The sequence below is a fragment of the Salmo salar genome, chromosome 06 (genome assembly GCF_965601325.2).
Source record: "Salmo salar chromosome 06, fSalSal1, whole genome shotgun sequence".
Classification (NCBI taxonomy): Eukaryota; Metazoa; Chordata; class Actinopteri; order Salmoniformes; family Salmonidae; genus Salmo; species Salmo salar.
The window spans coordinates 29,969,911-29,987,308 of record NC_138296.1 but is presented as its reverse complement, the minus strand read 5'-3'; the positions used below and the strand labels follow the sequence as shown (position 1 = coordinate 29,987,308).

General features: G+C 45.6%; 1 protein-coding gene across 2 annotated transcripts in view; it reads right to left on the bottom strand.

The window, feature by feature from the left end:
* LOC106593982 (adhesion G protein-coupled receptor L1-like) overlaps nucleotides 1-17,398 on the bottom strand; it is a 208,210-nt gene that overhangs the window by 18,210 nt on the left and 172,602 nt on the right. For both annotated transcript variants that reach the window (XM_045720055.2, XM_082976429.1), the window contains exons 6-15: nucleotides 16,928-17,192; nucleotides 14,801-15,128; nucleotides 13,638-13,934; nucleotides 11,732-11,835; nucleotides 9,445-9,630; nucleotides 9,132-9,170; nucleotides 7,460-7,640; nucleotides 7,158-7,280; nucleotides 5,057-5,262; nucleotides 2,923-3,096 (exon numbers count right to left, since the gene is read on the bottom strand). In XM_045720055.2, coding sequence (XP_045576011.2) covers nucleotides 2,923-3,096; nucleotides 5,057-5,262; nucleotides 7,158-7,280; nucleotides 7,460-7,640; nucleotides 9,132-9,170; nucleotides 9,445-9,630; nucleotides 11,732-11,835; nucleotides 13,638-13,934; nucleotides 14,801-15,128; nucleotides 16,928-17,192 — 1,903 coding nt within the window. The remainder of the gene's footprint in view (nucleotides 1-2,922; nucleotides 3,097-5,056; nucleotides 5,263-7,157; nucleotides 7,281-7,459; nucleotides 7,641-9,131; nucleotides 9,171-9,444; nucleotides 9,631-11,731; nucleotides 11,836-13,637; nucleotides 13,935-14,800; nucleotides 15,129-16,927; nucleotides 17,193-17,398) is intronic.

Sequence of the window (17,398 nt, the reverse complement as noted above, 5' to 3'; positions counted from 1 at the left end):
TCGGTCCCTCTCCAGAGTACAGGCCTCGGTGTAACGCTCATTCCTTCGATGATAAACGCGATTCCGACCATCACCCCTGGTGAGACAAAACCGCGACTCATCAGTGAAGAGCACTTTTTGCCAGTCCTGTCTGGTCCAGCGACAGTGGGTTTGTGCCCATAGGCAACGTTGTTGCCGGTGATGTCTGGTGAGGACCTGCCTTACAACAGGCCTACAAGCCCTCAGTCCAGCCTCTTTCAGCCTATTGCGGACAGTCTGAGCACTGATGGAGGTATTGTGTGTTCCTGGTGGAACTCGGGCAGTTGGTGTTGCCATCCTGTACCTGTCCAGCAGATATGATGTTTGGATGTACCAATCCTGTCCAGGTGTTGTTACACGTGGTCTGCCACTGTGAGGACGATCAGCTGTCCGTCCTGTCCCCCTGTAGCGCTGTCTCACAGTATGGACATTGCAATTTGTTGCCCTGGCCACGTCTGCAATCCTCATGCCTCCTTGCAGCATGCCTAAGTCACGTTCACGCAGTTGGGCATCTTTCTTTTGGTATTTTTCAGTCAGTAGAAAGGCCTCTTTAGTGTCCTACGTTTTCATAACTGTGACCCTAATTGCCTACCATCTGTAAGCTGTTAGTGTCTTAACGACCGTTCCACATGTGCATGTTCAAGCATGGGAAACAGTGTTTAAACCCTTTACAATGAAGATACGTGAAGTTATTTGGATTTTTACAAATTATCTTTGAAAGACAGGGTCCTTGAAAAAGGGATGTTTCTTTTTTTGCTGAGTTTATATATAATGTGATATTTGAGGCTCTCTCACCAGTTGATAGTCCAATGTACACGCACATACAGTGGCTTGCGAAAGTATTCACCACCCTTGCCGTTTTCCCTATTTTCTCGCCTTACATCCTGGAATTAAAATAGATTTTTGGGGGATTTGTGTCATTTGATTTACACAACATGCCTACCACTTTGAAGATACAAAATATTTTTTATTGTGAAACAAACAAGAAATAAGAAAAAAAAAGAAAACTTGAGAGTGCATAACTATTCATCCCCCCAAAGTCAATACTTTGTAGAGCCACCTTTTGCAGCAATTACAGCTGCAAGTGTCTTGGGGTATGTCTCGATAAGCTTGGCACATCTAGCCACTGGGATTTTTGCCCATTCTTCAAAGCAAAACTGCTCCAGCTCCTTCAAGCTGGATGGGTTCCACTGGTGTACAGCAATCTTTAAGTCATACCACAGAATCTCAATTGGATTGAGGTCTGGGCTTTGACTAGGCCATTCCAAGACATTTAAATGTTTCCCCTTAAACCAATCGAGTGTTGCTTTAGCAGTATGCTTAGAGTCATTGTCCTGCTGGAAGGTGAACCTCTGTCCCAGTCTCAAATCTCTGGAAGACTGAAACAGGTTTCCCACAAGAATTTCCCTGTATTTAGCGCCAGCCATCATTCATTCAATTCTAACCAGTTTCCCAATCCCTGCCGATGAAAAACATCGCCACAGTATGATGCTGCCACCACCATGCTTCACTGTGGGGATGGGGTTCTCGAGGTGATGAGAGGTGTTGGGTTTGAGCCAGACATAGCGTTTTCCTGGATGGCCAAAAAGCTACATTTTAGTCTCATCTGACCAGAGTACCTTCTTCCATATGTTTGGGAAGTCTCCCACATGCCTTTTGGCGAACACCAAAAAGCAATGGCTTTTTTTCTGGCCACTCTTCCGTAAAGCCCAGCTCTGTGGAGTGTAGGGCTTAAAGTGGTCCTATGGACAGATACTCCAATCTCTGCTGTGGAGCTTTAGCTCCTTCAAGGTTATCTTTGGTCTTTTTGTTGCCTCTCTGATTAATGCCCTCCTTGCCTGGTCCGTGAGTTTTGGTGGGCGGCCCTCTCTTGGCAGGTTTGTTGTGGTGCCATATTCTTTCAATTTTTTAATAACGGATTTAATGGTGCTCTGTGGGATGTTCAAAGTTTCTGATATTTTTTATAACCCAACCCTGATCTGTACTTCTCCACAACTTTGTCCCTGACCTGTTTGGAGAGCTTCTTAGTCTTCATGGTGCCATTTGCTTGGTGGTGCCCCTTGCTTACTGGAGTTGCAGACAGTGGGGACTTTCAGAACAGGTGTATATATTCTTAGATCATGTGACACTTAGATTGCACACAGGTGGACTTTATTTAACTAATTATGTGACTTCTGAAGGTAATTGGTTGCACCAGATCTTATTTAGGGACTTCATAGCAAAGTGGGTGAATACATATACACGCACCACTTTTCCGTTTTACATTTTTTGAATTTTTTGAAACAAGTTATATTTTTCATTTCACTTCACCAATTTGGACTATTTTGTGTATGTCCATTAAATGAAATCCAAATAAAAATCCATTTAAATTACAGGTTGTAATGCAACAAAATAGGAAAAACGCCAAGGGGGATGAATACTTTTGCAAGGCACTGTATATTTAGCCTTACCACTCAAACGCGCCCAATATATGTGGTGCTGCTCATGGCAACGTCATCTCGCTGGGTCTACCTTTAAATTATAAAGTCAATCTCAACGTGACTCGCCAGATTCCGAAGCTTGAAAACGTTATAAAAAAAGCTTTAAAACACCATTCTATCCCCCGCCTCCAAATTACTAAAACTGAACATAATTCTTGATGGTTTTTATTATTGTAGTTAGATTTGGAGTCAAAGATAACAGTTTCAGTATAGCCGGATGTGGAGGTCCTGGGCTGGCGTGATAACACCTGGTCTGCGGTTGTGAGGCCCGTAGGACGTACTGCCAAATTCTCTAAAACAACATTGAGGCGGCTGATGGTTTTCGGGTTTTCATTTACTATAATAATAACCTTGGTGTGTGCCTGTGTGTCTGTGTCTGTGTCTGTCTGTCTGTGTGTGTGTGGGGAATATCCACTGGACCTACATCAGGCTGGTGGTGGGCCATGAGCACAGCAAAGTTGGTGAGGTGGGAACAGGAGCAGGTGGTGTGTGTGCTGTTGGTGTCCAGCAGTCTACAGCCCTGAGACGACCACTGGCCTGTCATCGACCGCTCAGAGTAATTCCAGAACGAACAGTTGGGACTGTAGTGGTTCTCCAACTGGAGGGAGAGAGTGAGAGAGAGAGGGGGGGTAATTTCAAGTGAAAATTAATTAACTTTATTGATACCCAAGGTAAATGGTTCTGTCGCAGGCTATATAACAACACACAAACATAAATAACAAACATAAAGTGCTGCAATCCATTTAAACATGTTTATATACAGTACAAGCAGATGACAGGGAAAGAAAATACAGCCTATTTAAACAGTTGGCAAATATGTGGGAGAGAGAGAGAAAGGGTGAGAGGTGAAATATATTGTAATGCATGTGTACAGTAACAGAACAGGGTGTACAGTGTGGAGGACGTAGTGTTTGTCTTCTTAGTGGTCTGTCTTCCCTGTGGCTCAGTTGGTAGAGCATGGTGTTTGCAACGCCAGCATGGTGTGTGCAACGCCAGGGTTGTGGGTTTGATTCCCACGGGGGGCCAGTACAAAAAAAGAAATGCATGAAATGAAATGTATGCATTCACTACTGTAAGTCGCTCTGGATAAGAGTGTCTGCTAAACGACTAAAATGTAATGTAAATGTGTTTGATGCTCTGTATACAGTATGTGTATGGGCTTGTTTGTCTATTACAGTATGTGTATGGGCTTGTTTGTCTACTACAGTATGTGTATGGGCTTGTTTGTCTACTACAGTATTGTATGGGCTTGTTTGTCTACTACAGTATGTGGTGTAGTGTTTAACCTCCAGTATGTGTAAATGTATGTTTATTTATTTTACCTTAATTTAACTAGGCAAGTCAGTTAAGAAGAAATTCTTATTTTCAATGATGGCCTAGGAACAGTGGGTTAACTGCCTTGTTCAGGGGCAGAACGGCAGATTTTGAAATTGTCAGCTCGGGGATTCGATCTTGCAACCTTTCGGTTTATGCAAGTGTATGTGAGTGTAATTTTTATGTGAGTGTAGTGTGTATATTGGAGTGTATTGTGCGTATGTGAGTGAAGTGTGTATACTAGAGTGTATTGTGTGTATGGGAGTGTATTGTGTGTATGAGAGTGTATTGTGTATGGGAATGTATTGTGTGCATGGGAGTGTATTGTGTATGGGAATGTGTTGCGTATGGGTGTGTATTGTGTGCATAGGAGTGTATTGTATGTATGGGAGTGTATTGCGTGTATGGGAGTGTATTGTGTGTATGGGAGTGTATTGTATGTATGGGAGTGTATTGTGTCCATGGGAGTGTATTGTGTCCATGGGAGTGTATTGTGTGTATTGTGTGTATGGGAGTGTATTGTGTGTATTGTGTGTATGGGAGTGTATTGTGTGTATGGGAGTGTATTGTGTGCATGGGAGTGTATTGTGTGCATGGGAGTGTATTGTGTATGGGAATGTACTGTGTATGAGTGTGTATTGTGTGTATGGGTGTGTATTGTGTGTATGGGAGTGTATTGTGTGTATGGGAGTGTATTATGTGTATGGGAGTGTATTGTATGTATGGGTGTGTATTGTGTATATGGGAGTGTATTGTGTGTATAGGTGTGTGTTGTGTGTATGGGTGTGTGTTGTGTGTATGGGTGTGTGCTGTGTGTATGGGAGTGTATTGTGAGTATGGGTGTGTATTGTGTATATGGGAGTGTGTGCTGTGTGTATGGGAGTGTATTGTGAGTATGGGTGTGTATTGTGTATATGGGAGTGTATTGTGTGTATGGGTGTGTGTTGTGTGTGTATTGTGTGTATGGGAGTGTATTGTGTGTATGGGAGTGCATTGTGTATATGGGAGTGTATTGTGTGTATGGGAGAGTTTGTGGAGTGAGTCACAGGAGGTTGTTGGCCACTTAATTGGGGAGGATGGGCTCATGGTAATGTCTGGAGCGTAATGAGTGGAATGGTATCAAATACATCAAACACATGGTTTTCATGTGTTTGATGCCATTTCATTTGCTATGTTCCGGCCATTATTATGAGCCGTTCTGTAAGTATGTAAGCGTATAACATTACATGTAAGTGTATGTATACCTGTAAGTGTTTGAGTGTGAACACCACCGGCTCAGTGAGGAACACTCTGCTGGACTCTTTATTGATGGAGGCGGCGATGACGTGGGAGTTGACCGCCAAGCCCCGCTCCCCCGGTGCCGCCTCCAGCTCCATCTTCACCGTGGCGTTCTCCGTAGACAGGAAGGAGCCCAAGTTCTTATAAAGAACAAACACTACCTTGACTTGGCCTGGAGGGGGAGAGAGAGATGAGAGACGGGGAGAGACAGGGAGAGACGGGGAGAGACGGGTAGAAAGCAAAAGGGTCAGAGAGACCGGGAGAGGTAGATAGAAGAAGAGAGAGAGATAGAGAGGGGAAATGAGAGTGGGAAAGGAAAAAGAGAAAATAGAAACAGAAATAGTGTGTGAAGGGAGCATAACAAGGAGAGAGAGTCAGACAGAGAGGGAGAAAAGAAAGAGGTAAAGGAGAGGGAAGGGGGAAGGAGAGGGTATCAGAGAGAGAGAGAGAGAAAATAAAGAGGTAAAGGAGAGGGAAGGGGGAAGGAGAGGGTATCAGAGAGAGAGAGAGAAAATAAAGAAGTAAAGTAGAGGGAAGGGGGGAAGGAGAGGGAGTCAGAGAGAGAGAGAGAAAATAAAGAAGTAAAGGAGAGGGAAGGGGGGAAGAAGAGGGTGTCAGAGAGAGAGAGAGAGAAAATAAAGAAGTAAAGGAGAGGGAAGGGGGGAAGAAGAGGGTATCAGAGAGAGAGATAGAACATGAAGAGGTAAAGGAGAAGGAAGGGGGGAAGGAGAGAGAGAGAGAAAAGAGAAAGAGGTAAAGGAGAGGAAAAGGAGGAATAGTAAAAAGAGCAGAAGACAGAAATAGTGAGAGAGAGGACAGGGGGAATAATAAGGGGGAAAGGAGGAAAGGGAGAGAGGCAGAGTGACAGAGGGAGAGAGAGAGTTAGTGAAGGTTAGAATGATGGTAAGAACCGTTTCATTTTGACTGGTGGGAAAGAGGGGAGATTTAATGTGGAGGGCAATGGAACATTCATCCCTCAAGCATTCACAGATCTCCTATTATTCCATATGAATTTTTCATGTGCGTTTGTTTCAATCATTCTAATCTGGTTCCCACTGCAGAGCCGAGCGCTGACAGAAAACAGAGAAGGGGGAGAGGGAGGGATGGGTGGAGGATTGGAGGGAGGGAGAGGAGGAATGGAGGGAGGGAGAGGGGGAGGAGGAGGGGGGCTTGAAGCGGGAGAAGAGATGAGAGAGGGGTATACGATGGTGGAGAGACGGAGCAAGGGAGAGAGAGAGAGAGCGAGAGCTGAGATTGCTCTGTCAGGCTGTGGGTGATAGTCATCTACACGCCTCTCCAGCTATTCTATTAGGAGTGCTGTTATGAAACCATCAAGGAAGAAATGGTCTCAGCGCTTTTATTAATCTGATTGGCCTGTTATTATGAAACAATAACTTGGTCAACTGCATGCAGATTACTTTAGACTCGCATGAAAATGCAAATGGAAACATTGACCGAGAGACCCCGAGCCCATATCTCAGGTCATGAAGTGACCGGGAAATCCCCGAGCCCATATCTCAGGTCATGAAGTGAATGGGAAATCCCCGAGCCCATATCTCAGGTCATGAAGTGACCGGGAAATCCCCGAGCCCATATCTCAGGTCATGAAGTGACCGGGAAATCCCCGAGCCCATATCTCAGGTCATGAAGTGACCGGGAAATCCCCGAGCCCAAATCTCAGGTTATGAAGTGACCGGGAAATCCCCGAGCCCAAATCTCAGGTCATGAAGTGACCGGGAAATCCCAGAGCCCAAATCTCAGGTCATGAAGTGACCGGGAAATCCCCGAGCCCATATCTCAGGTCATGAAGTGACCGGGAAATCCCCGAGCCCATATCTCAGGTCATGAAGTGACCGGGAAATCCCGAGCCCATATCTCAGGTCATGAAGTGACCGGGAAATCCCCGAGCCCAAATCTCAGGTTATGAAGTGACCGGGAAATCCCTGAGCCCAAATCTCAGGTTATGAAGTGACCGGGAAATCCCCGAGCCCATATCTCAGGTCATGAAGTGACCGGGAGCGCTGTAGGGTTTGACTGTGATGTGATGACCGTGATAAGGTTACTGACCATTGCGGCTGTACTGTTTGATGGTAGAGGCGGAGAGCTGGATGGTGCTGTCGCTCACGTAGTTCTGAGGAAAGGACAGGTCCTGAAGGTCCATCTCTGTGTTCAACACGTTTACCTCCAGATCTAAGATACACACACAGGCACATGGGAACAAAGAGTTAGAGTTGTTCTGCTTTGCCAGGATATTGAGCATGCCCTGCTCTACACCTATCCACCTACTGGAATTACTATTGCTATTAATTACAATTACTAATCACACACATGCATGCATCCCACTGCTTCCCTTTCCCCCTATTTCTTACCGATATTGGGGGCCCGGTCGGTGAAGCGGTTGCCATACATGTTGTTGGCCAATAGGAAGGCTCCTTTCTCCAGGACGTCCAATAGCATGGTGGCGGTGTGGGCCTGCTCCGTAGTGTTCATGTCCTGCCACGACTCCAGAGCCTCTGTACGCAGCAGGTTGTCCACTGTCTGCACTACCGCCTGGCAACACAGAGGGGGCGCTAAGGTTCACACTGCTGTATTACACTGCATTACATTACACATGCTACTGCTATACATTACATTTTCTGCTGCTCTACTCTTATAGTAGACGTTTGACCTGTTATCCAATTTATAACAGAGGCCTGTATGTTTGATTCACCATGTAATTCTCTAATAATATACAGGCCTGTATGTTTGATTCATCGTGTGATTCTCTTGTACTATACAGGCCTGTATGTTTGATTTATTGTGTGATTCTCTTGTACTATACAGGCCTGTATGTTTGATTCATTGTGTGATTCTCTTGTACTATACAGGCCTGTATGATTGATTCATTGTGTGATTCTCTTGTACTATACAGGCCTGTATGTTTGATTCATTGTGTGATTCTCTTGTACTATACAGGCCTGTATGTTTGATTCATTGTGTGATTCTCTTGTACTATGCAGGCCTGTATGACACACACAGGGTCAATAGATTATTCTTCATTGTACAGTGGAAGGGAGAGAATTACAGCTGCACTTCTATGCTCTTCACACAATCACCATACATTTCCCCTTACACTAAACCTATTAAAACCATTCTAATTATGTATATTTACCATATACTGTATTACATCTATGTTACTTCATAAGCTACAGTACAACCAATGCTAAACAAGGGTGCTCTAGTGACACACCACAACACAGCACACTTTGCATAGATCGTACACCACTGCAGATTTCTATGTATTTTGTTCCAATGCACAACAGACAGGTTAAGGAACACATATGCTGCAGAATGACAGAAATCATTCATATGTAGAAATACATCATACATACTACGATATCACACACAGGATCATTTCATACTATCAAATGACCCCTTCCACATAGCCAGAGATATCATACTGTACTGAACTGTACACAGCCAAGGCTCATATAGCAACGTATATCACTATAGTAACATTACAGTGAAACCTAGCCGAGATATGTCACAGAAACATTACTACCGCTTCTATTACTCCGCCCCACATTTCAGAGAGATACTATGAACATGAGGGAAAACTACAAAGCAACTAGCAGCCTGAGGAAATATTACAGAAACATTTCACTGAGCCATCCAGAGAGATATCAGCCATACAGCGCACACACACACGCACGCTCGCAGCATGCAGACACATGTACACGCACACACACAGCACGCTTACACACACACACACACACACACACACACACACACACACACACACACACACACACACACACACACACACACACACACACACACACACACACACACACACACCGCTGCACCGTGCTCCACCTGCAACTAGAATGATTCTGAACACATTACATGATATATCTCAGCCTAAAGAAATCCTATACAGTACACACATACGTCTACTACTGGCTAGGGGTTATCTTTCCCACATTATTCTCAGTAGTCAGTACACTGGTAGGCTAGAAGATATTCTCCATTTAAAGTGTGGGGATTAAAGGGGAAAGTTACCTGGATGTAAGCCCGACAGGTCCGCTCTCTCTTCTGGAGCTGAGAGGAGGGAGGACAATAGAATTACAGTACACTTCTATAGGGTACTGTAATACCAAAACAATGGCAAACTGCAAGTCTAGAGGGATGTTATACACTATGGGTCTGTTAGCATGCATTTTTAAACACCCAGTTCAGTTTGTCTGTGAGTGTGTGTGAATGTGTCTATGTGTGAGTGTGTGTGTTTGTACAACTTTGTGTGTGTGTGTACATCTATCTGTGTGTGTGTGTGTGGTGTGTGTGTGGTGTGTGTTTGCACATGTGTGTCTTCTACCTTGTTGTAGTTGCGTGCGGCTGACTCCTTGTTGCCGGGCCGTAGGGCCTGAAGCTGGGCATCCAGTATGTCCAGCAGCTGTTCCATCAGACGCACTGACGAGCTGACATCCCCAGCGTGGATCCGCCCCCGTGTGTGGTTCACCAACTCCCCAGCTATGTTGGCAGCATTCTCACCACTCTTTATCTACACACAGAGACACACATTTCCACCACTGGGTACTACACAGAGGAGTGTGTGTTGGGGGTTGCTGATGGTTGAGAGTGGTAAGTTGAGGATGCAGAGTAGACTCACGTTTTTCATAAAAATACACTTTAAATATACTCAATAAAATAGTTGTAACTCAATTATCTTGAAATATACTTAAAATATACTCAATAAAATAGTTGTAACTCAATTATCTTTAAATATACTTTAAATATACTCAATGAAAATAGTTGTAATTCAATTATCTTTAAATATACTTTAAATATACTCAATAAAAATAGTTGTAATTCAATTATCTTTAAATATACTTTAAAACCTCTTGACGTTACCCTTAGGATAGGGGGCGCCACAGCGCATTTTGGAAAAAAATCGTGCCCATTTTCAACGGACTACTAATCAAACTCAGAAGCTAGGATATGCATAGAATTAATACCTGTGGATAGAAAACACCCTAAAGTTTCTAAAACTGTTTGAATGGTGTCTGTGAGTATAACAGAACTCATATGGCAGTCAAAACCCCAAGACCGATTGAAACAGGAAGTGGAATTCTGAATTGTGGACTCAACTTCACGTCGTTGCCTATTATGCACACCGTGAGCTATCGTTCATTGAGCACTTCCTATTGCTTCCACAAGATGTCCCCAGTCTTTACAAAGTGTTTTGAGCCTTCTACTGTCGAAACTCAGTGAATGAGACGCGTTGGAAATTGGTCACAGGGGGAGGGCCATCACCATTATGACGCCGGCGGCCCTGTCTACCCCCACCTTTCGAAACGTTTTGAAACACAATGCAATCGTCCCCCTCGAATCTTATTGGCTCTCTTGTTGAAACAGGCCCTGAAGATTTATGTTATACAACGTTTGACATGTTTGAACGAACCTAAATGGGAAAAAAATGTTTTATTTCGAAACGGCTGTCCCGCGCCCGGCAGAGCATTTGGATACAGCATTCAGACGCGCTAACAACAGCAAGCTAATGGAACATAAAGGATGGACTTTTTCGACCGAAAATACATCTGTTGTGGACCTGGGATTCCTGGAAGTGCTTTCTGATGAAGACAACTAAAGGTAAGCGATTATTGACAATATTATACAAGATTAGATGTGATATGCGATTGTTCCAAGATGGCGCCGAGCTGGAATTACTAGCTCATTTTCTGAGTATCGCATCCCCTTTTATCGCTAAGTGTGATTACCCAGTAAAGTTATTTTTAAATCTGGTATGACAGGTGCTTTCAAGAGATATTCATCTATAAATCTTAGAATGACAATATTACATTTTAAAAATGTTTTCGAATAGTAATTCAGTAAATTGTAGCACTGTTTCCCGGGATGCATTTGACGGGAAAATAGTTAGTCAACGTCAGACGCCGATGTAAAATGCTGTTTTCATATATAAATATGAACTTTATTGAACAAAAGAATGCATGCATTGTGTAACATGATGTCCTAGGTGTGTCATCTGATGAAGTTTGTAAAAGGTTAGTGCTGCATTTAGCTGTTTTTTGGTTATTTGTGATGCATGTGGTTGGTCGGAAAATGGCTATGTTGCTGCTTTTACGATGGACTCCTCTAACATAATCTAATGATTTGCTTTTCCTGTAAAACCTTTTTGAAATCGGACGACGTGGGTCGATTCAGGAGAGGTGTATCTATAAAACGATATGAGACAGTCCTATATTTGAAAAAAAAAACATTTAAATTTCGTTATGCTAATGTCGCTAGGAGTTTTCGCTGGATTTTGATCCCGCATACAGGACGAGACGTTGGAGAGGTTAAATATACTCAATAAAAATAGTATTTCCATTATCTTGACCTTAATGGCCTTCCATAGGGTGAATGACTAACTATAGAAAGTGGAGGATGAAGAGTGGATACATTTGAATATGGGTCAGTTGAAATTAGTCATTCTAATGAGTGAAAACCTTAGTGATATGGTGGTGATGGGTTTTAATCAGGAGAGCCTTGGAGACATGCTAATGGCAGTGTGCATATGGACACAGACACCCAGGGCCAGAGGCAGGGCCAGAGGCAGGGCCAGAGGCCCCCAACAGAGGGACTAGTAGAGGTGGAGGTCTTACCTTCTGGGCTACCTGGTTAACCCAGGGAGAGGTGCAGTTACTGAGGTCAGGGCCCCGAGGGTTCCACATGACCGGAGCCGCCAAGCACTGGAACGAGGCGATGCCTGGGAGGGCCAGGGAGGATGGGAGAAAGGGATGGAGGGAGGAAGGGAGGGATGGAGAGATAATTAGCATTAGGTATTGGGCAATTATAGAGAAATGGATTTTAAAGAGAAAAGGAACAGGGCAAAGAGTACGACAGATAAAAAAAGAGTAAATGAAATGAACTTTAAATATGCAATACTTTGAGTGGTTCGGCGGAGGAGAGAGAAGAGAGGGAGGAGGGAGGAGGAAGTGTGTGAGAGAAAATGGGGCAGAAGTGGAAAGGTTAAATAATGGAGTGTAAGACAGAAAGAGAAAGAACGAGAAGGGAGGGGTAGGCTTACAAATGAGTTGGCTATAAGAACATGGCTTTAAAGGAACACAAATTCACACAAACGTGCGCTACACTCACACTCACACACAAAGCCCCCCCCCCCCCCCACACACACACACACCGCTCCACTCACACACACACACCAAAGACGGCACGATCAGGCATCGTCTCTCATCTGCAAGAATAACACCTCAAGGGAGGGACCTCCCGCCACCCCTCGTTTTCAGCTAAGTTTTCTGTTTAGTTAGGAGAGTTCAGAGAGAGGACAACACACTGGGATCAAGCAAGGAAGGGTCTTTCCACTGCCGCTACGCAAACAGCTCCATACAGGGAACAACAGAAGAGAGGGGAGAAGTGAAGGAGAGAGGGAGAAGAGAGAGAGGAGAGAAGAGAGAGGGAGAGAGGGGAGAAGAGAGAGGGGAGAAGAGAGGGGGAGAGAGGGAGAAGAGAGGGAGCGAGGGAGAAGAGAGGGAGAAAGGGAGAGAGGGAGACAGAAGAAGGGAGAAGACAGAGAGACAACACAGCAGCAGAGGAATCAGAGCAGAAGTACCCTCCTTTTCCTCCCCCCCTCCGCTCCCTCCTCTCCTCCATCTAGTGCAGATTGGGTTTGAAATCTCTGCCAAGACATGGCAATTAAGCCAGCTGCTAATTTAGCGTTACTGTTGTTGTCAGAGATGAGAGAGAGAGAGAGAGAGAGAGAGAGAGAGAGAGAGAGAGAGAGAGAGAGAGAGAGCGAGAACACAGAAAAGCAAGAAGAGATGGAGGGGGGAGTGGTGGTAAAATATATTCTATTCTTTTCTGGAACTCGAGAGGGATATTTGATGCTTGCATGTTTGGAGTTATAGAAGCTAGCATGAAGGGAGGTGTATCCTGTTTTGTTCAGTCTTTCATTTTATTATTCCACACTTTCACTTGGCTATCCCTGTTTTGCTGTGAGACGACTCTTTCATTTGGAGAGGAGAGAAGGACGGGCTTTCATGTAGAGGGAGTCCTCTGGGACCCAGCCTGCTGCTGAGACCAATAGTGGGACAGGAGAGGAGAGGGGGAGACAACACAGCCAGCCAGGGGAAAAACAAGAGCTGCAGCACAAACACACTAAAACAGTGACACACTGGAAAACACACACACACACACACACACACACACACACACACACACACACACACACACACACACACACACACACACACACACACACACACACACACACACACACACACACACACCCCCCTGAAACAGAGACACACTGGAAAACACACACACAGACAAACAGAGACACACTGGGAAACATACACGTGCACGCACACACACAAAAATACACACAAACGAAGAAAAAAACACACGCACATGTATGTAAATTCACACGTGTACTTGAGCGCCTACAAAAAACTAACAAAAGCCACAGATACACATGCACGCACAACCACACACCCCAACTGAAATAACCACACACTCATACATACAGGAAACACGGTAATAGTCTGTCCCCACCTAGTGATCCTTTAGGACAGGGGCGGTCCACAGTCTCTCCTCTCTGGGTGGAGGGCCACTGCACCCCTCTGACCACACTGGACTCACACACCTGGGGCTCCGGGCCCTGGACGGGCGGGCGGGGAGGCCGCCTGGTGACTGGTACGGTGGCTGTGATTGGCCGCAGGTCAGGGCCCTTGTTGATAGCGCCAATGGGGTGAGAGGTGGGGGCCAGGGGGCGGGTGGTAGCAGGGCTAGAACTGGAGGTGAAAGGTCGGGCTGGAGTGGTGCCGGTCACCTGAGTGGTCGTCAGAGGGCCTGAAGAGAGAGGGATGGGGGGGGATTTAGTTTAGTTTTAAAACACATAATAAAGCACATGTATAAATAAAATAATTGAGGATGACAAAATAAAGTAAAAATAAAGTCAAAGATATAAATAGGGAAAGCGAAAGTGAGAGACAAAAAAGGGAAATAAAACAAAAAAGATGAAATGGAAGTCGTGAAACCAGAGCATGAATAAAAGAGAGAAAGGCACGTAAATGTTACATCTCTCAGAAGTTTAGTTCAAAAGTTCTCCGGATAATAATTACGGCACAAACTACTTTTGAGCATATCAAAGCTTTAATTTATATATATATATATATATATATATATATATATAATTATATATATATATATATTACTCTTTCAGTGTTCCTATCACTACCCCTGGAGAGGGGGAGGGAGCGTGCACGGCAAGAAAGGAAGAAGAAAGGAGGACGTCAATTATTGATCAAATGTATATGACAGAAGTCACTACCGACATTAACAACCAACTTTAATGCATCCATAAAAGTAACACATCCCAACTACAAAATCTCAACTGATCAAACACCCACTCTCCTCTAACAACACTGGGACAAGACTGTCTGTCTGCCTCTGTCTTTCTCTCCATCTTTCTCTCTCTCTCCCTCTCCCTCTCTCTCAGGGCCAAATACTAACTCCAGATAGGCCTGCATCGCTAAAATATTCACCCAAAACACAATGGATAATTAATCGGAAAAAGCAAGGTACGTACAAGAGGGCGAACAGGTGGTGATTTGCATTTGTGCAAATATCCCACTACAACTGACATCAATGGAGAAATGATACCAGAAATAAAGGTTCACTGTACACACACATCTCAGGACTCTGCGTTGACTCACCAGTGGTGGGGTCCGGTGGTCCGAACTCCAGCGGGTATCTCAGAACATTATAGTTGTTCCAGATGTAGAGCTGGTTGTCTCTGGGGTTATAGTCCACAGAGGAGACGTACTGGTAGGGGTTAGGGAAGGGGATGTGGACGGGCTCCTCCCGGGCACGGTTCGTGTTGTAGGCGTAAAGGATCAGGTCCCCACCGGCCTCGCTGTCGTCGTCCTGGTAGACGCTGCGCACGGCGTAGAGCACGCCGCACGCCATGAAGGCGTTGGACGCCAGCCGCTTGTCGAAGCTGGTCTCCCAGGTGCCCTCGAAGCGCAGGGTGTACGGGTTCACCTGGGAGGAGAGGGGGTGATGGTAACCATAAATATATCTCAAACTACAGAAGAAACTGTAGAATATCACCCATTCTTAAACGCTCAATCTTGGTGGTATGGTGATAAACACAAGAAAATGTATTTATGAAATAAATAAAAAAACAATTAGGCCTACTTTAGTTGAGCTTAGAAATGTCCAGTCCAACTCCATCACCCTGTTACACTCCTCCCTCTTCTATTCCCTCCATCCCCCTGTTACACTCCTCCCTCTTCTATTCCCTCCATCACCCTGTTACACTCCTCCCTCTTCTATTCCCTCCATCACCCTGTTACACTCCTCCCTCTTCTATTCCCTCCATCACCCTGTTACACTCCTCCCTCTTCTATTCCCTCCATCACCCTGTTACACTCCTCCCTCTTCTATTCCCTCCATCCCCCTGTTACACTCCTCCCTCTTCTATTCCCTCCATCACCCTGTTACACTCCTCCCTCTTCTATTCCCTCCATCACCCTGTTACACTCCTCCCTCTTCTATTCCCTCCATCACCCTGTTACACTCCTCCCTCTTCTATTCCCTCTATCCCCGTTACACTCCTCCCTCTTCTATTCCCTCCATCACCCTGTTACACTCCTCCCTCTTCTATTCCCTCCATCACCCTGTTACACTCCTCCCTCTTCTATTCCCTCCATCACCCTGTTACACTCCTCCCTCTTCTATTCCCTCCATCACCCTGTTACACTCCTCCCTCTTCTATTCCCTCCATCACCCTGTTACACTCCTCCCTCTTCTATTCCCTCCATCACCTTGTTACACTACCTCCCTCTTCTATTCCCTCTATCCCCGTTACACTCCTCCCTCTTCTATTCCCTCCATCCCCCTGTTACACTCCTCCCTCTTCTATTCCCTCCATCACCCTGTTACACTCCTCCCTCTTCTATTCCCTCCATCCCCCTGTTACACTCCTCCCTCTTCTATTCCCTCCATCCCCCTGTTACACTCCTCCCTCTTCTATTCCCTCCATCACCCTGTTACACTCCTCCCTCTTCTATTCCCTCCATCACCCTGTTACACTCCTCCCTCTTCTATTCCCTCCATCCCCCTGTTACACTCCTCCCTCTTCTATTCCCTCCATCCCCCTGTTACACTCCTCCCTCTTCTATTCCCTCCATCACCCTGTTACACTCCTCCCTCTTCTATTCCCTCCATCACCCTGTTACACTCCTCCCTCTTCTATTCCCTCTATCCCCCTGTTACACTCCTCCCTCTTCTATTCCCTCCATCCCCCTGTTACACTCCTCCCTCTTCTATTCCCTCCATCACCCTGTTACACTCCTCCCTCTTCTATTCCCTCCATCACCCTGTTACACTCCTCCCTCTTCTATTCCCTCCATCACCCTGTTACACTCCTCCCTCTTCTATTCCCTCCATCCCCCTGTTACACTCCTCCCTCTTCTATTCCCTCCATCACCCTGTTACACTCCTCCCTCTTCTATTCCCTCCATCACCCTGTTACACTCCTCCCTCTTCTATTCCCTCCATCCCCCTGTTACACTCCTCCCTCTTCTATTCCCTCCATCACCCTGTTACACTCCTCCCTCTTCTATTCCCTCCATCACCCTGTTACACTCCTCCCTCTTCTATTCCCTCCATCCCCCTGTTACACTCCTCCCTCTTCTATTCCCTCCATCACCCTGTTACACTCCTCCCTCTTCTATTCCCTCTATCCCCCTGTTACACTCCTCCCTCTTCTATTCCCTCCATCACCCTGTTACACTCCTCCTTCTTCTATTCCCTCCATCCTCCTCTCCTCCACCCACCTGGCTGACCACCAGTCGTCCGTTGTTGGACTCTGTGGCGTAGATGACCCACAGCCCGTTCTCGTCCACCGCCAGGTCGATGTCGCTCTTCCCACCCCAGCGGTAGGGCGATGTGTCGTGGTAGTTGGCGTTGGCGATAATGGCCTCGCCGCTCTTGATGCGTGTGCGCAGGTCATACTTGACCATGTTGCGTGTGCGCTCCTTATTGTAGAACACGGCGCCGTCGTATACCACGAAGCCTGTGCCATCAACACGGTTCGGCAACCTATAGGAGGGGAAGAAGTGGGTGGTCAGAATATGACAGGAGAATCAATAACCCATGAGCTTTTGGGCTATGACCGGCTCAACCCATAAGCACATGTCCAAAGATACCAACTGTATGATCACATACATTAGAACAGTGGTTCTCATACTTCACAATCCCATGGAGCACAAGAAAAAACATGTATTTTACTAAATTAATTGGACTAC